Source organism: Vanellus vanellus (assembly GCF_965231255.1).
Source record: "Vanellus vanellus genome assembly, chromosome: 5".
In the NCBI taxonomy this organism is placed as follows: domain Eukaryota; kingdom Metazoa; phylum Chordata; class Aves; order Charadriiformes; family Charadriidae; genus Vanellus; species Vanellus vanellus.
In genome coordinates, this window is record NC_138910.1 from 22,843,808 (window position 1) to 22,862,986 (window position 19,179).

The window sequence follows — 19,179 nt, forward strand, 5'->3', positions numbered from 1 at the left end:
CACCCAGTCCCCAATGTAAACTAAGCTACAGCCAGAACTGGTGAAAAAAAGCACTGAAGAGTGGTTATTGAACTGGTCCTTCCCTTTTCACACAAGATAGGATGTAAACAGAGCAGCAGCTACATCCTCACACCTTCATATGAAAAACATGCTGTGCTACTAGACAGAAAGCACACTTGCTTAGAGGAAAGGAAGCTGTAACCAGATTATCTTAGTGCTAAAGTGACCAAGTCCCTATGTCATTAACAGCCAGATTAACATAAAATATGGGAATAGATTAAAAAGTACTTTTGTGATAGTGGAAAGGCACAGGGCTGTTCTGGTTTTGCTTGTTTGTTAAAGATTTGAGATAGAGGTTGGAAAAGGCAAGAAACTGTTCAATTTTTTTAATTTCACAAAATATGGTAATGCTGAGTGCACCCATTCGACCTCAAATGATCCCATTTCATCTAAAACCATGTCAGGCTCTTAAACCTTGGCTGATGACAATTCCACTGCCATTAATAGATTTGCGCTGACATTCACCAGCAAGATGTCAATCATCGTGTCACAGTCAGCTCTATCTGATACTTACTTCAAATGCTGCCACTTAATGAAATTATGACATTATTTTTAAAGAATGAGCTGGAGTATTAGTAGCTAATAATATTAATTGCATTGATAAAATGCACAGTTCAAACAATCATATGGTAGGATAGTTCCAGATACATGAGAGCTGTCTTTATAGAAAAGCTGCAAGATTTGGGTTCATATGCATAAATGTTTGCTCTAAATATATATACAGTTTAGTAGACTTTTAAAAACAGATTTCCTTGATGCAGAGAAAGAATAGTACCAAGTCTGCATTTAATAGAAGGACTTACTTTTTATTGATGTCAGGGTGAGCCAGGCCCTTCAGGACTGGCAGGTCTGCCTGGTCTTCCAGGAGAAGATGGAGCTCCTGGACAAAAGGTTGGTTCATCTCTGTCCGCAGTCTATCTGCTTCCCTCCAAGCATTCCTACTGTTCTCCCTGTGCTGATACCCAAACCTAGAAGAGAGAGTGTTCGTGGACAAGGGGAAAAGTAGCACGTTTTTCAGTGAAAAAAAATCTTTTTTCAAATACACTTTTTGAGGGAAAACTTTTCTTTTTCTTTTTTTTTTTTTTTTTTAGATGGGGGGTTGTCTTATCTTGTTTCTAGTTGCTGGCTTTTTTTAATCCACCAAATGCCCTGCAACTCAGAAGGGAAACCACTAATAAGACTACAGGCATAGCCTTCCGGTCGTGGCATTTTCCTAGAATCAGAAACCCCATATATTTAAAGATTATATACTCAGAGTGTTCAGCCATGACTAAAGACATGCATTGTGCCAAGAATTTTACAATTTCTGAATATGGGAAGAAAATCCTGGGCCCACTGTGAGAGTTTTGCCATTGACTCTAAAGGTCTACGATATATACAATATATATACATATATATGATATATACGATAATGAGCTTATTCAAGTGAATAGGGAGTTGATCTTGCACCATGTCTATGCTGTACTCTGAAATGCTGCTTTGATTTTTCTATTCCAGGGTGAACCAGGGTTACCTGGTCTCAGAGGTCCTGAAGGTGCTCTAGGGATTGGAATACAGGGGGAAAAGGTGACAATTTCTTACTAAAGGTGACATCCAAAATTGTAATGTTCTAGGAATAGGCTTGTCAAAGCTTTCTCTTTTTTGGTCTATTGTAAGTAACAAAAAAATATACCTCAAGGAATAGGTTAATGATTGCTTCTAAAAATCGTTAACTGCAGAGTTTATTTCAGCCTCAGCCTAAACCAACAACTTTTTAAATAGCAAAGTTAATAAAAGACCACATGTTTGGTCATATTTTTTTTTTTTTGTCTGTGCATCTTTGTTAGCCACAACAGCTGTTTATCATACATTTTTTTTGGAAATGACAGCACAACAGTTCAGTGGCTCACAATTTCCAGTACCTGTGGTAGTATCCGGTCCAAGAAGTTCACAAGGAGCTAATTGGGAATACTACATCTCTTAGCAGAAATAACTGTGTCAATCTTTTAGGTTCTGGCTCTTGTACTGGTCTTCTGTACTGATTCACAGATGGAGAAGTAATTCCAGTTTCTCATATCACCATCAGTATCCTGTGAAATAAAGACACTGGAAATTGCTGGAATAGTTGTCCAAGACATTGGACAAGACATACAGAGATTAAGTGTCACAATAGAAGACAAATAAAGATATCAGAATGATTCTGGACTCATCACTGTTTCATTTTTGTTGTAATTATTACAGCCTAATAATAGGCTTAAATAGCAGTTACCCCTTTACAAACTTTACACTATCCTGAGCTTTTTCTGCACAGAACTATACACTGATCAACCAGAGACGGCGTTATGGTCAACTGATTGGCCCTATTTGCCTTTGAATAAAAAGAAAAAGTACCTTGTAGTGAATTGTCTTTACTATCTTTTTAGATAGTATCTTTTTCATGTAATTACTTAACTTGATTTTTCAGCTGCAAGGATGCAATCTTTAAAACTCCTCTTGGTTCTTATTTTTTCACAGTAATCCAAAATTGGACAGTTACTGAGTAGAATTAACTGACTTGCCAATGAAGGCAATAGGAACGGCTCATGTGCACCAACTATGAGATAGAACTGCACTATCTTTCACTGATATTTACAATTAATTTCATTTAGCACATTCTTAATATTATTTGGTATGTGTGACATGCCTTCTCCATTTTTGTAGGGAGATCAAGGTCAGAGAGGAATACGTGGATTAACAGGACCAACAGGAGCACCTGGACCTGCTGGAGCTAAAGTAGGTTTATTACCATGTTATGTGTGTAAAATAGCCCCCCAAAGCTGTGCTTTGTTCTAGATCTCAGAAACAACTGTCCCAGAATGAACTTGCTTCTTAACAAAAAATTAAAAAAAAAAAAAGTTCAGCTAAGGCTTGTCTTAGCAAGACACACCATGATCCCTATAAACATCCAGAAGCATTTTTAAGAAAACTGCATTCACCATATTGTTTCCCTGTCAGTTTGGAAAAAGTTAAGGGACACTAATACTGGTATTTTTATGCTGAACTATTTGGGAAGATAGTATGGTGTATGGCATATACATATGTGACAGGACTTTATTTTACCTTACACCAACTCATGGCTGATATTCTTTTATGGATATGGAGTTTCTATTCAAATACTCAGTATTCACTGAAAGTGAGAGGGCTACTCTACTCCAGATCTCTCCTCCAGTTTCTTATTAAGTCTTTTGCTATTTACACAAGAGTGTGTATTTGCACATAAGAGGAAAAATAAAAAGGGGTTAAAAAGTACACTGAAAGGACTATTTAAAAAAGTCTACTTAGTCTAATAGAAAAATACATGTTTTCAGTATACCTACACAGCTGGACAGGAAGCCTTGAGTGCTGGATGGGCTGGACCAAGTCTCGAATACACCAAGAAAGGGACTTCTAATAACATGTATTTGTTCAGTGACTGAGAAGAACCTCACTTCCATTGAGAAATCAGAACTATGCTTGTTACCAGTTCTTCAGATAGTTAGATTTCACTCCACATAGAACAGAATGTTAGAAATTCTAATAGAATTTTAATGGAGTATTATAAATTATTGCATAAATGTTTTCTCTGTGAGATGCTCATGCTCACTTTCAGAAAAATCCATCATTTTTGCTCTCCTTCCTTCACTGCAGGGAGAGCCTGGTGCACCAGGACGTCTTGGAATGCCAGGCCCTCCTGGAAGAGCTGTGCCTGGACCAAAGGTAACATCCACACTCCAGCTCCTAGTCCTTATAAACACAGGGTGAAAACTGTGAAGTAGGCCATGCTATTATCCATGTAAATAATTTCAGTCTTATGAGGACAACTAAAACTTCTTCTTTCCTGTGAACAGAGTTTTTGATTGTATCCAGTTTAGTTACCACCATGCCCTGGTATTAACTGTACACCAGCTTGAGGCGTGGCCTATGTTCGTTTCTTTGTTTTGGATAACCTTGGATATCAAAATACTTTTCTTTCTTCTGCTTTTGGTGTTTAAAGCTTGCAACAGCAATAAATAAAATTAGCTGTTACATTCAATATATATAAATTTGTATAACAGAAATCCAAAACCACTGTCTGTGATTGGTGTTTAATAAAATACATAACTAGTGTATATATTTTCTTCATTGCAGGGTGACATTGGGTTACCTGGTCTCGCTGGACCAATTGGAGAACCAGGTTTTGGGCTTCCTGGGGCAAAGGTAGCTCCTAAATTGGTAAACTAATTTCTGATATAATTGTAAAATAAGGCAGGATTTCAGTGAAGCAATAGCAAATCGCCTAGGATTCCCAAGTGTTCCACAGTTCTTAACGTGTATGTTAAGAATGTGTATGTTCCAGACTCCATGAACCATAAGCTTTCACATCACAGAGAACCAGGAGAAAAATAACTGATTTTAACTGATGAGGGGCAATACAGAGAGAACACCTGATTTATGTGCTTACAACAGCCTACCTGTCAAGCACAGTTAGTTTTTCTCAGCCAGGCTCCTTTGCTTCATTGCTAATTTTGACACAGAGTAATCCACAGACTCCAAAAAGATCTCAAGACATAGGCCAAACTGGCAATGTAAGAACAGATAGATGCCTTAAATAGTGGAAGAAGAACATGAACAAGTAGCTAATCTCTAAGGACTTCTCTCTAGCACTTCTCTAGTATTGACTCAATGTTACCTAGATTCAACTTTTGTAAGCCACACTTCATCCCAGGTCTGATTTTGTCTGAACACAAGGAAACCTGGGACAAATAAACATATGTTTCTCAAAATAAACTGGATTCCCCCCCCCCCCCTTTTTTAACTTAGTGAATTTGACAGTACTGTTGAGTATAGTCCTTATCCCTTGTTCTTTGAGTGAACTGAATACAGTAACAGAAGGATGAGAAACATGTAACAATCTCTATCCCTTTTTGACCAGTTAGCGGTTTTCAAGATCCTTAAATTTATTTTCATCAGGAGGAGATGATGATGATGGAATCACATAGTTTTCTGGTACAGTCCAGTTAATTAAGAAACCTGCATGTTGTCCTGTTTCTGGGAATCCAACAGGAATCAACCAATAGGAAGCAGGTCCTTTACTCAAGAGTTGCAGGTCCCTCTCCCTCAGCCTTGAGCCCCCAAAACTCTTTCAATTGGGCAACACTACATGTTTCTGTGACTATGTTCTTCACTTTTTGCTGTCTTTGTCAGTATTAGTGGTTTTGCTGTTGCTTCAGCCTCAGACGCACATCTGCACTAAATTGTACAGGGTAAAACCTTTCACAGTCTCATTTTTTAAAATTATTTTTGCATTGGCCTTCGTTTGCCACTGTTATGCATGCCCATATTTTTGGGTAGCTACAGGGACAAACACAATCTTGATCATCCATCCAGTTGTAACTCTGAGCAACTCAGTGCACCATCCAGTATGGCTTGGAGGGTTAAAGTGCTCCTAGTTTCCCTGGTAAATCTGTTCCTGAGATACTCCAGCTATCCGGATCCATGAAAGGACCTTTAATGAGGTTCCACAGCATTACAGGAAAATACAATTCCAGAAGAACAAAGCCAGACAGCAACCTTGTGATAGAAAACAACATTTTTAAACTGGCCACACAAACCACTGTTGTCCCCTACCCTACATCCTTTGTCTCACCACACAGATGGCATGTGCAGAAGCCATAGAGTTTTCCCAATGCTTTGCAGCAGTTTATCTATCTTCAGTTGTAAGAATTACGTAAAGTAGCTACTGAGTAATTCAGTTCCCATGCTAGACTTCTGGCTGTCTGTCAGTTTGGGCCCATTCCCCCAAATCTGGAATAATAGTAATCATGATAAAAATACAAGGAATGCAACTGAAGTCAGTCCTTCTCATATGTAGGCCACAAATGACAACAGACAGAGCTCTTGAAAAATATTCAAATTAGTGACTTAGAAGTGAAACGTCCTGTAAGTCCTCAGCACTATTAAATATCCCAGTTTTAGTCCAGGATTAATAATCTACAATAATCATTCACATAGTAAAATACCTTAGCAGATAGACAGACAGATAAAGATAAACTTATAGTATATTTGCAAAAAAGTTTCACTTTCATGGAAATTTTCCTGCTAGCGATTGTATTGGCATTCACCTCAGCTGTTTTTCCTGCCTTCATCAGGGTGACCGAGGTCTTCCAGGACCGCCTGGACCCTTTGGTCCAAAAGGAGATGGTTATCCTGGCCCACCTGTAAGTTTACAGACTTTTTTTTTTACTCGGGAACAAATAGGTGCTACACCAAAGTGATTAGCCTCCATGGCAGACATGCTAGGAAAGATTTGCTGGTGTAAAGGCCTAAAAAGGCTCCTCAACTGTGGAAATGCATTTCAGCATAGAAGGAAAGAGAAATCTCCCTCTGAGATAGTCCAAGACCTTCCATGTCCTCCACGCCTCCTGATTACACAATGCAATATATTCCAAGTGGGGCTTTTTGTTTTTTCCTACAGTATCACTGATGATTCAATCAGTCCCCTCAATATCTTGATGTAGGATACTGTCTTCTGCCCAACCATACAAAATTTATTCCCAAACAGGAGAATAGAGCCTGTGTAATAAGCTGTGTCCATATACATGGGTGTGAACTCAGGGCAACACTATCTTCCAGAACCACTAAAAAAGCAACTACTGTCCAAAGAGCCAGAAGAGCAAATCATCCTCAATTCTGTTCATCAGGTTGTTGAAGGTGTGGCAAAGAATTGGTTGATCTACTTTACAGTCCTTCACATGGGTCTTTACTGGTAGATACAACCACTCCCTGAAAAAAGGAAACAAAGAGGAAAGGTTTCTTCGTCTCCCTCCTTGCACATTTATGCGGCACTTGCCTCACGTATCTAGTCTGCTCAACAGTGTGCTCCACCAGCCCTGGCAGTTACATGCCTGTGCAGTAAGGAAGTCCCAGGAAGATTGCTGGCTAGAGTTAGGGAGTTTGGTGATACTAGCATTTATCAGTACTAAAGACAACAGTAAAAGTACATGCAATTACCACGGTGAGGAATTAAAATTAATGAATGTCAAAATGGAAATTGGAATTTGATTTATAATACTTCTGATATTTCTGTGCAATCCAATGCAGAACTGCTTCTGCACCTGCCTCCCCAGATCAGACTCCTCTGTTTTCAAATACATGCAAGCCTCCTGCGTGGCATGCAACACACATGCAAATGCCACTGACACCACTTCTGGATTATAATTTAACTAATTGTAGACCACAGTGATCCCACTAAGAGAAAACATATTCAAGATACTACCACGTTAATGTTAACAAAAGCAAATAGTCGATATAGCTGTAAAGTAAATTAATATTTTGTCTGTGTATATGATTTCAGGGCTTGCCAGGTCTTCCTGGGATTCCTGGTGAACAAGGCCCAGATGGAGTTGGACTACCAGGACCTAAGGTACAGACCTTAACTTCTAGAAAAGTAAATGCATGTGTGTACTCTTCTTCATGCAGATCTAATTCAGACCCATAGGTCACAGTCAGAATACTTTTTCAATCCAGCTTTAATTTACTTGTCAGTATTTAAAAGGTAGATCCCATAGAAGATCTTCAAGCTTCACTTCAGAACTCATCCTGATGCTGATTGCAGGACTACTGGAACTATACAGGCAATTGAAGGACTACAGCTATTTAAATATGCTTAATCTCTCTTAAAAGGATGTACATCTTTTTTTTGCACTCACGTCAAACCCCTAGCTGTCTGAAGGCAATGACAGGAAAAAAGCTAGAACACTGCCAATGTGAGCATAGAGTCTGATTCAACTGACAGGCAGCAAAAACTTTTTTTTTGTTTGGGGAGTGTGGAGTTCATTTTATCATATGGAAACTGTAATTCCTGTGTAACTATTGCATAATTGACTGTACATGTCTTGAATATATTTAGACCACTAGCCACTGTTTATCCCAAATAACTTTCTTGTCCTGCCTGCAGTATTCATGGGTTAGCATTGTTTAGACTTGCACTGTGCTGTTCACTAATTCTCCTTTTTGTCCCATTTGAGTACAACAGATGCTGGGAATTCTAGAGATAAATTAAACTTTGGTATTCACTACTTATTTTTTAAAGTATCAACTTTCAGGGTGATCCAGGTAGTAGAGGACCAATGGGTCTCCCAGGTCCGCCAGGAGAAGGCCTGCCAGGACCAAAAGTAAGCCATTTAAACAATTATGTCTCCCATTGTCTATTTTCTAAAAAGGAAAAATAGGCTAGTATAAAAATGTGTGACCATGCATACATATCCACGTTTTCTGTCTTCACTAGAAACAACTAATTCAACAAATAAGTAAGGAATACAGTATCTTTATCTTGTAGAAAATCAAAAATGTTTCTGGTGACTAGCCATAAACTATGGCCTTCTTGCTACTGCATATGATAAATTATAAAGTGATAATCTTGCAGTGATGATCAGTGACAAATCATTTAGCTCCGGCAGACATTAGCTGCAATTCAGTAGCAAAAATTTCTTCAGACCTAGCATTGATCAGAATTAATGGCCTAGCAAGCACTTATCATGTCTTGCCTATACTACTGTCACAGCTACAGGCATATTGTTGAGTTCTAGAATTAATTCCTCTTTTTTACTATATAAAGTAAATCAATAATCATCTAATGACCAATCCCTGCAAAAAAGATTATTTGTGTAATTATAATATACACCATGACAAAGGCCTGGAAATAACTGTAACTATAAAAAGCAATTTTCACTATGAAACCTCCCAAATTGGAAACTCTTATGCTACTACAGCTCAGCTTTACAAGTCTATTCATACAAAAGAACTTTTTTAGAATGTAAATGTAAAGAAACTGAACAAGGTCAAATGCAAAGATTTTGCAACATAACAATGTATTACCTGCACAATGTGGCTTATTGGTCCCAGAGATTCAGTTCATGTTGGCATGAAGACTGGGTCCAGAGCTAAGCAGTGGTGAAGTACTTCCCCAGGCAGAGCTAGTCCCAAGGACTGGCATGTGCACAGGATCCTTACAATGAGGAAATAGAGAATTTCATGCAGGGATTCTGGAATAGAAATATAGGTATAAAATTAATATTGTACTATGTGGGTTTTGATTGCTTCCTATGAATAACATATGGAACTGAAACATTTTCTCTAGAGTTCTTTTAAAAACTAGCTTAAAAATTAGCAACAAGTGTTTATTTGCAATGCCACATTAGTATTGTCTACAAGTCTTATTGTGTAAGCTTAACAGTGATGAAACATAACATAACAACAATAATCCTCTCTTAAATCTTAATTCGGTCCCCAATGTCCCACCAATACAATCCATCCTCCAATGCAATGTATATCTCTATCAGCAAGGTGATTCATATTCAATGAGCACTAAGCCCTAAGTGACTCCTTTGAAGTATACTGGATTTTAATAACCTAATAAAGGATAAAAAGAGACTTTGTCAGCTAGAGCAATCTTATCCTTACTACTCATAAAAAGACATTAGTTTGGTAGAGGATAGACAGGAAATTACATGGTGGTATAACAATTTACTGTGTATTTTTATTATGAATCTTGTATTTAATGTATGCTGGGTTTCTCTCTAGGGAACTATAGGACGCCCAGGGCCACCTGGCTCTCTGGGACCTCCTGGTGAAGGTATTCAAGGAATTAAGGTAAAAAGACTCAGTGTCTTTAATATTTAACCTATGCTGAGTGGTCAATCTGCCCATCTCAGTGTCAAGGAGATTTCACGTTGTTTCCTATATGAGAAGAGCCTCAGGCTAGAAAACAAGAAGGATAACATGAGCACCTACAAAGTATGTTCTGTCTCTACTGCTGTAAACAACAAGCCCAAGGGTGTGCATATTGAGGGAGAAGGAAGCAGGGGCATGTTTTATCAGTGAATGACAGCCTTACAAAATTAAAAATACCATTTCCTCTTCCCCAACTCTCATGCCCAAAGAAACAGCCTAAAGTAGTCATATGAACTACCACCTATGGTAGAGAGTCTCCATCCTGAATCTATGATGTGCAATATTAATTTTTCTCTGTAATATGCACTTTTACCCAAAGCATAGATCAGATGAGACAGACTCAAAAGACAGAAATATGAAAGAGGGAATGAGAAGGAATAAAATGGGATGGAAAGAGGGAACAGTAGAATTAGAACCAATAACGATCATACGGGTTTTCAATATTATACATCTTTAGAGTAGACATACTGACGAAGTATTTGGGAAATACAAGCTAGCTACTACATTGTCTCAAGTGCCTCAAGACACTTGTTAAAATGCAGTTTGAGACACTTTCTCTTTGAACATTTAAAATTGATGTATGGTGAATGATTACAAAGGGTTAATATCACTACCTGGATTATTATTAGGGGGAACAAGGACTTCAAGGATTGCCAGGACCACGAGGCCCCCCTGGAGAAGGGCTTTTGGGACAGAAGGTATGATATCTAAATCAGAATGTCCTAGACCAAGCCAACATACTGGAAATGCTCATTACAATCAGCTCTCGTTGAAGGCACGTGAATTCTGTGAAAAAGGAATAGGGATTTGGGAAAATGCCAATCATTCATGTGATTGTTTTAATATTTTATAACAGCATCTGTTTCTGTGTTGCTTATTTTAATAACATATGAGGATAATCTTCTACTGCAATTAAAAGAAATATAGATATTAGATTTAATATCACCGCCTTTCTTTTATCCATCCACTATGCAGAATTTGCAAACTACACCAATGTTAAGAAAAAGAGAAATGTGTGCTGGAATCAGTTTTTGGATGTGATCACATCATCTCAGAAAGGCTGTACAAAGCCCCACAGCCTACTAAAAATCAAACCAGGAGGCACTAATTCATCTGTTTGCTATTTCAAACACCTTTTCCGGGCCAAAAGGTTTCTCAGAGTGATATTCCCATTATTAATTCCAACTATGTCCTTGCTGTTCTTCTCAATTTCCCTACTGTTATCTTATTTTTCTTAAACACAGATAGTAATTTCCATCATGCAATATCCCATGAAAGCACCCTGTCTGCATGTACTTGTTTGAGATGGTTTGTTGTTCAAACTGCTTCAGCTATTTTTTCGCATAAAAATGCTTAGCCAATACTACAAGTTCTTCACGACATTCACAAATACCAATTGATTTAAATGATCTCTAACAAAGATTTCTAACTCATCTCAGAAGCTGCAGGTAAATTCAACAAAGGCAGCTAGAGAGAAATGTGAAAAGTGTAATAAAAACTGACTTACACTTTCTGTCTGCTTACCAACATGGTTTTAAAGGGAGATCGAGGAGCTACAGGTGAAAAGGGGAAAAAAGGAGAAAAAGGTGCTGTGGGTGACCCTGGTTTATCTGGAGAACCTGTGAGTAACTCAGATTTATCATGTCTGTTTTCTTAAACTGCTTAGAAATAAAGCTGGGTTGTGTGTTCTTCTTGCTATTTAACTACCTATAATCTGAAATACTTAAGAAAATGAAACTATTAAAACCTTTAAAAGCATAAAGAAGACATTTCCATGCTCAATACCCCACTTCCCACAGATGTGGTTTCTTTCTTAAGGCAGTGAAAGACAATTGCGATGTTTTAAGACAAAACTATGCAATTCTGTTGTATGGTTACCAAGTAACTGTAGCTGACTTTTCCTCAAAGCTGATGAACAGACGAAGGGAGCAAAACGTGGTGCCCTTCTATGCTGTCATTTGCATACTATTAAGTAGGGATACACAAACACCATTGCCATTCTTGCCCTGACACTGGCCCTATTAGACTCACATGTGATGAAGCAGAATTCTGATCATTCCAGAATGTCAGGCAGTCTCTTGAGAAAGGAAACAAACACAACATGGTAGACAGGAAAGCTTTGCACAGATTCTCCCTTTCTAATCAGTGATTCAGTGGGAAACTTGAGGTCATCCAATTCCCATAAAAACCTCATCCCCTTAGAAGCTTGTAAATACTGCATGCACAAGGTAATATCACAAGAACAATACTTTTTCTAGCCAAAGTTCTTACTGGAATAAGTAATTCTTATTATTCTAATGGTATTGATGAAGTCATGTTCTGAATTACAATGTTACTAACTAATTGCAATAGCTTAATTAACAATCACTGTTACAGGGCAAAACTGGACCAAAGGGAGAGCAAGGCCTAACAGTAAGCAAACTCCATTATTTAAATCCCATTACGGCAAGATATAAACAAAGATATTATGAGATTAAATGTATCCTGTGTTAACAATATTTGGAAAGAGCTTTCTGACTAGAAGTCGTCTCAGTAATAATATAGGAAGAAACCATGCAAAGGTTTCTGACTTTTTCTCATCTACTTTATGCTGAACTGGAATTTAAAGTTCCTGGTGATTTTAGGTATTTTTCTGCTACGTGTTCCTTTACAGTTAGTGTTAGATGACCCAGGTATGTACTTGCCACAGGAAAGATTTTTTTAAAGTATTTAAGGGTCTAAAGAGCAAAGATCTTCAAACCTGTCACAGTCTACCATGCTATAAACTTAACTATATTTCTACTAAGCCTGAACTTCACTAGACCCAAATTCAGTAAAGCATGTCAGTGAGTATATAAATACTACTGAGGTTTACGATGGAAGCTGAGCAGCAGTAGCAAAAGCTTGTATTTGAAAGACTGACTCAATGCCAAATGAGTCCTGTCATGCACTTCAAAAAATATAACAAATGATTGCTCTAATGAGAAACACTTTGTTTGCATGTCACAGAAGCTATCACTTCTCTGAACAGACAGCTCTGAAGGCAGCAGCTTTTTTTTTTTTTTTCTGCTGAAAGCTGGGTAATACAGTGGGCCAGGTACATTAGGGTTCACAAATCCCAATTCCATTCTGTGTTGGTGCTCTCTGTCGTATGCCACCTCACTACAAGCGAGGCGCTTCCTGAAGTTGGGTCTATTTCTCCACTCCCAATACATTTAAAAGGGATATCCATATTATTCAGATGCTAAAATATGAATGGGTTTTGACTTTAAATTTTAATGAGAACCAAATAATCACAAAACATTCTTTACAGTAACAGTAGTTAATTATTTTAGATAGAGGTGTTACTGTCTTGTCAAGTTAATGATTCTTAGATGTCATATAAAATAGTTCATTGTAAAATGTGGGACTCATTCCAAGCTTGGAAGGTCAGGTTTGAAAATTAAACAGTAACATTTTCTGTAGGACACAGATATTCATTACAAACAAAATCTTTGGCAGTGTCAATAAACCTCATTTGAAAGAGTCAAATTGTAAAATTTTTTATATTTATTTTTTTCATATCCAGAGAGAAGATATAATTAAATTAATTAAAGAGATATGTGGTAAGTACTCGGGAAACCTTTAATTTCAGATTCTGTTTTTTCTTCATTACATTTACATTCTTCTCCTTTCCAAAAGGATACCAAGTCAAGTCATCATGACCTGGTTTTTTATTTTTTCTTTGCAGGTTGTGGTATTAAATGTAAGGAAATTCCTATGGAGCTTGTATTTGTGATCGACAGTTCTGAGAGTGTGGGACCAGAAAACTTTGAGATTATCAAAGATTTTGTAACTGCTTTAGTAGACAGAGTAACTGTAGGCAGAAATGCTACCAGAATTGGCCTTGTGTTATACAGTTTAGAAGTTCGGCTAGAATTTGGTCTCAACAAGTATACAACTCAACAGGATGTTAAGCAAGCAATTAAAAAAATGCAATACATGGGAGAAGGCACTTACACAGGAACTGCTATCCGTAAAGCAACCCAGGAAGGATTTTTTGGTGCTCGAACAGGAGTGCGAAAAGTAGCTATTGTGCTAACAGACGGACAAGCAGACAAGAGAGAAGCTGTAAAACTAGATATTGTTGTTCGAGAGGCTCATGCTGCAAACATCGAAATGTACGCAATAGGAATTGTAAATACTTCAGATCCAACACAGGTCGAGTTTGTCCGCGAACTAAATCTGATTGCTTCAGATCCAGACAGAGAACACATGTATCTCATTGATGACTTTAATACCCTTCCAGGTGCGTTCATTGCAGTTTTATTCTGCATTATATTTGATGCTTCTCAGAACGGGGCAGGGTAGGGGGGAAAGCTTTGTGTGTACCTTATCTTTGAGGAGATGTTACGTTTTGATGCTGATCAGGATTAGTTACAAGGAGCAAAGTAATAGGAACCTAGAGATACAGATTCCCTTATTTTAAGCAGTTATGTTATAGGGCAATGATTCATCATGCCAACGGGGGATGCCACCTACAGTGTAGGTAAACAGCTGCTTAAACTAGCTTTCTAACTGAGTAAGTGCTCATGCACTGTACATCTGCTGGACTGGAAACCAGCATCAAACCCACTGGGGTAAATTCTATTTACTCACTTCCATTGGGAAATAACGCATTTTCATTGGGTTATTCACATGAGCAATCTAAGCAGTTATTTTCCCACTACCAACTAGTAGTTGTTATTAAGCTCACTTTTAGGTGAGTTCATTGTATTTTGTACCATGTAGAGGACTTAAGGGCTGGCAAATTTGTGACAAATAAAAGCCATAGTGCAGAGCCTGGAATAATCTTCTTAGATGCATATAAATAATCCAAAGGAGTACTGGATTACATGTGTATTATTTACGTATATAAATAATCTGAATTAAAAAAATATATTGAATTTCTCACTATGATGTGTTTTTTTACTTTTTTTTTTAAACAGCGCTGGAGTCCAAATTAGTCAACCAATTTTGTGAAGATGAACATGGTACCTTAATATACAACCGTAATGTAAATGGTGCAAGCATAAGTGCACCATCTTTCCATTCAGTATCTTCAAGTTCTGTACATTACATAGTTCAGAACAACAATGTTAATAGACAATCACTTTCAGCACAGACACCTGGAGTGTCTACAGTGGAAAGTCCTCTGAGCCTTGGCGATCTTCCTCAACCATTAACTCCGGTATGAAAATTCAGCAGGCTTTAATGAGCAGAAGTTTTATGTATATACCTATATATATATATCTTTCTCTGTTGCCTGATGTAACATGTAAATTTCCCCCCCATTTTCTACAGGACAGCTATTGTAATAGCTCCTTTAACTTGGTATGCTAAGAGCTGGTTGTTCCGAGTAAGAGTTCTGATATTGCACGCAGGCAGTCATCTAATGGTATGCAGGCAGTTATCTAATTTATTCCTGATAGTGTTACAAGGATTATCATTCCTGGGTTTAATACAGTAATATTTGTGCCACGGTGTGAAACATAACATTATTAAAATGCAATTACACTGCAATAATTAAGTCTAAGAAGAGTAATTAAACTCAATTGTAGTCTGTATTTTTAAAGTTTATAAATAAAATTTTGTAAAGGACAACTGAAAAAAAATATATATCCCAGGTTTAGAAATTACAACCCTCCTGGTAAACCAACCAGATGAGGTTAAAATCCTGATTCTTAACACTGAAGTCAGGGTAAATGTGAAGGAAAAACATTAGAAAACCTCTAAGTGATGAAGGACTTGTTCATTTTGAGACACTTCACAATATCTGAAAAGCAAAAAAGATCAAATGCTTATTTCAGACCAAAGTACCTCCTGTGGTAGTATATGAAGCCTATGAAGAGGAACAAGAGGAGAAGGAACAGTCATCCTTGCTAACAGTGCACACTAGAGGTATTTTAATGATTACTTCTTCATCTTCAGCTGATCAAAAATCAATGTCTCATTCTGTTTCTTTTCACCTGCAGCTGCGGTACCATTATTGCCATCTAAACCACCATCACCAGATAAAGTGATGACATCATCTCTTTCAACTGCAGGGCTCACACCAAGACCAGGTTATAGATCATAACTAATTTTTCATTTTGTTCCCTCTCATCCAGATACTAACTTTCTGAGGCTTTAAATCAGAGTAATTTTGTTCCACACCCTGAAGATTTTTTAAGCCCATGATGTGGAAGAGAATCCGTTTCAGGATTTTATAACAGATCTAGTTGCAGTTCTTGTCCAGCCTGTTCACCAGTTCTTGTCTTCCCAAATTCCAAATCCCACTGATCCACTTAGGGCAGAAGCAAGGTCAGCTATAACCTGAGACACAGCTCATAAACGGCATCAAAAAAGAGAACGTGCTAGCTGAGGTGGGCCAGTGAGCAGGTAATTAATCAGCCAAGAAGGGGCAGTCTATGGAGACGGAGGCTTCATTAAAGACAGAGAAGATAATTATTTCAGAATTGGGCAGAAAAAAATAGATTTCTCCTTCAGAGAAGAAATAGGAAAAATGGTGCTTGGTCATTTGAAGGAAAGTATAGTAATTAGCTGACTGCTCAAAGGACTGATGCTTTTCATATGAAATGTCCAAATATATTTTGTTCATCATTGGGGGGATCCATAATATTGAGTTCCAGTATTCATGCATTATGATGGGAGCAACAGAAGACAACAATGGAAACACGTTCCCACACTTCCTGGGAACATGGGCATGACTATTATTCTGTCTCTGGCAACAACTTTTTCTTTTTTCCAAGTGTCAAAATACTAGTTGCCAAAGACAGAATACTGATGTCACAACATTAAACTTGAAGTGTTCTCTATGTCATGGTATTATTAAAGTGAGTGAGACTAGATTAGTATGTCACAGTCCTCTAATGGGTATCTGTAGGAATCATTAGCTCAACAAGCTTTACATTCAAACTTAACTAGTATGTACTTAATTATGACCATTGTATTAGACAAGTAGCACAAACATCTTACAAAAGAAGTTTTATATTTTTCTCACTACTTTAATGCTTCTTCCCCCACACCTCAAAGAGAATTAATGTACTGAAGCAATGTACTGCAGAAGGGTGATGGTCATACTTCTGGTTCAAAAATAGCAGATGCAACTAGTTTACAGCTCTTTGGCTTACAATTTTGGGTTGCTCACAAGACTGGTTGCTGATAATTATTAGATTTCAAAATTATCAGATTTATATTGTTTATTCTTCTTGTATGTCGAGCCATAATACTGTTATTCCTGGAGTTACTAGAACCATGCCAGTAAAGGAACAGTTTATCTGACCTACTAAGCTGCACTTTTAATTTGCCTTCAATGCTAACATCTTTAGAAGTAAAAGTGAATCTTAAACTGCTGTATAACATTACCAAAAAAAAAAAAAATCAGAGTTTAAAAGTTAAAATCTATGTCATACAATTGAATTTTACAAACTGAATTGTTTCTATTCCTTTTTTAATTTATTTTAGAAAGTATCCTAGACCTCCGGTGCAAGTTAAGGCTGGATCAAGGGCCATGCCGTGTTTATATCATAAAATGGTATTATGATAAACAAGCCAATGCTTGTGCTCAGTTTTGGTATGGTGGCTGCGATGGAAATGCAAACCGCTTTGAGAGTGAAGAGGAATGCAGAGAGGCTTGTGTACTTGTTTCTGGAGGTAGGAATTTATCTCTATATTAATAATGAGCAAGTTGAAACTATTGATTGTTTGGGTTTGTTATCAAGTATGCAGCATGGTATGTAAAACCAAACCTACTAATTTAAAGAATGTTAACATTATGAAGTCATATGGTCACTAATTAAATAAAAAGTCTACCTACGCAAGCTCTCTTTAATTTTTTGCATATATTGTATGATGTAGTTCTTAGTAACAAAACAGCAATTTTTAAGCAGCGTCAACAGTACAAAATTTCCTTTTTACTAAGGTATAGTAAGACCAGTATAGTAATTGCCCTTCCTTCACTTAGATCTTTAAATACTGCCATTGTACAATCACCTACTATACCTTATTTTAAATTATATATATATGTCTTTGGAAAGTAATCTTTGGTAATTAAAATTATGTAATTTCTTTTCTCTCTGTTACAGAAATCTGATATGTGGCATGGATTCTGCAATGAAGACTTCCCTTCTTTTAAGCAAAATCGTTCCCACAAATTCTATTTTAATATTTCAAGCATAAAATATCAATTTCCAAATTACATGCAGATTACTATTCAGTACAGATAAATGCAACAAATGCATCAACTTGTGGTCTACATGCTCTCCAGGTCACAAGACAAACAGGCGGCTCTGTTGCTCACCTTTCCCAATCACATCAGAGTTACATTTAGTCATTTTTTTTGTAAGCTTTCCTCAGTTTCCATTAGCTAGCAAGATACATGACAAATGCGTTAAAACATATCCACATATTTATATGCTTGACTATACCAATAGCTGGCATCACTAAATTAGGTTAGTTCATGTCCAAAGCGGTCCTTGATATGTGTTTCTCTTCTGAAAGCCAAGTCCAATTTTTAAATGCATTTTAGGATTTTCATCCTTTTTAAAAAACTTTTAAAACTTATGTTCAAAACATTAAATGCAGCACTGAGTTTATTGCTTGTCACTACCATAGTGCTTTTTACATTTATGTCTGCCTGTATACGATGCATTTCCTTTTACTTATATACTTAAAAGCTTGTTCCTAATAAAACATTTATGGTTTTACTGCCAAGACAGGATATGGATAACAGTACCTTTACAGGACTAAAAAATTACCTCACAGCTAAATTACACTCACTGTGTAATGAGCTCCTGATGATGTAACCGGATTTCTGCTGCAGCCCTTAACCAGACTGAACATCTCAGATTAGGCACTCCTGCACGTAAAACCCGCTAATCATTTTTGGCTGGATTTGTGGGGGTTTCTTTCCTGAACAAATGGTAAGTTCAGCATATCAACAACAACAAAAAAAGAATTTGGCCTGAAGCCGCACACCCGCTACCCTTCCTACCTGAAGAGCCCCCGACCGCTCTCCCGCCGGGGCCGCAGCAGCGACCCAGGGCCCGCCCGGCCGCAGGAGGAGGGAGAGGCCGAGGGACGGGCGGCTCCGACGGCCTTTTGCGCTTCACGGCGTTCGTACTGACTGGCGGGCGGGCGGGCGGGCGGCGGCGGGCCCCTCACCCAGTCAGGGGCCAGCTCCAGGGAAAGGACTGTCACAGGGCACGTTTCTTCCTACGAGCCGTACTTATTTAGAGTATTTTTTATTCGAAAGTGGTAGGACACGGCAGCTAAAATTCGGTTAGATATACACTTAAAGTGAGCCCAAATTAAAAATATTATGATACACCCCATCCCATCCCCTCGGCGGACCCAACCCCCGCCACCGCTACCTCAGCCGAGCCGGAGGCGAGGCTCGGGGCGGGCGGGAGC

General features: G+C 37.8%; 1 protein-coding gene across 1 annotated transcript in view; it reads left to right on the forward strand.

Moving 5' to 3' along the window:
- The window catches only part of LOC309672051 (uncharacterized protein), a gene marked incomplete at both ends in the record, with an annotated part of 35,792 nt that extends 16,790 nt beyond the window's left edge, over window positions 1–19,002 (forward strand). Inside the window, 19 exons of the mRNA XM_082483456.1 lie at window positions 880–951; window positions 1,558–1,626; window positions 2,740–2,811; window positions 3,706–3,774; window positions 4,186–4,254; window positions 6,186–6,254; window positions 7,391–7,459; window positions 8,142–8,210; window positions 9,619–9,687; window positions 10,398–10,466; window positions 11,309–11,389; window positions 12,145–12,180; window positions 13,316–13,352; window positions 13,478–14,035; window positions 14,715–14,908; window positions 15,576–15,666; window positions 15,741–15,830; window positions 17,233–17,421; window positions 18,767–19,002. Of these exons, the coding sequence (XP_082339582.1) occupies window positions 880–951; window positions 1,558–1,626; window positions 2,740–2,811; window positions 3,706–3,774; window positions 4,186–4,254; window positions 6,186–6,254; window positions 7,391–7,459; window positions 8,142–8,210; window positions 9,619–9,687; window positions 10,398–10,466; window positions 11,309–11,389; window positions 12,145–12,180; window positions 13,316–13,352; window positions 13,478–14,035; window positions 14,715–14,908; window positions 15,576–15,666; window positions 15,741–15,830; window positions 17,233–17,421; window positions 18,767–19,002 (2,208 nt within the window). The remainder of the gene's footprint in view (window positions 1–879; window positions 952–1,557; window positions 1,627–2,739; window positions 2,812–3,705; window positions 3,775–4,185; window positions 4,255–6,185; window positions 6,255–7,390; window positions 7,460–8,141; window positions 8,211–9,618; window positions 9,688–10,397; window positions 10,467–11,308; window positions 11,390–12,144; window positions 12,181–13,315; window positions 13,353–13,477; window positions 14,036–14,714; window positions 14,909–15,575; window positions 15,667–15,740; window positions 15,831–17,232; window positions 17,422–18,766) is intronic.
- Window positions 19,003–19,179: the final 177 nt, after the last annotated feature.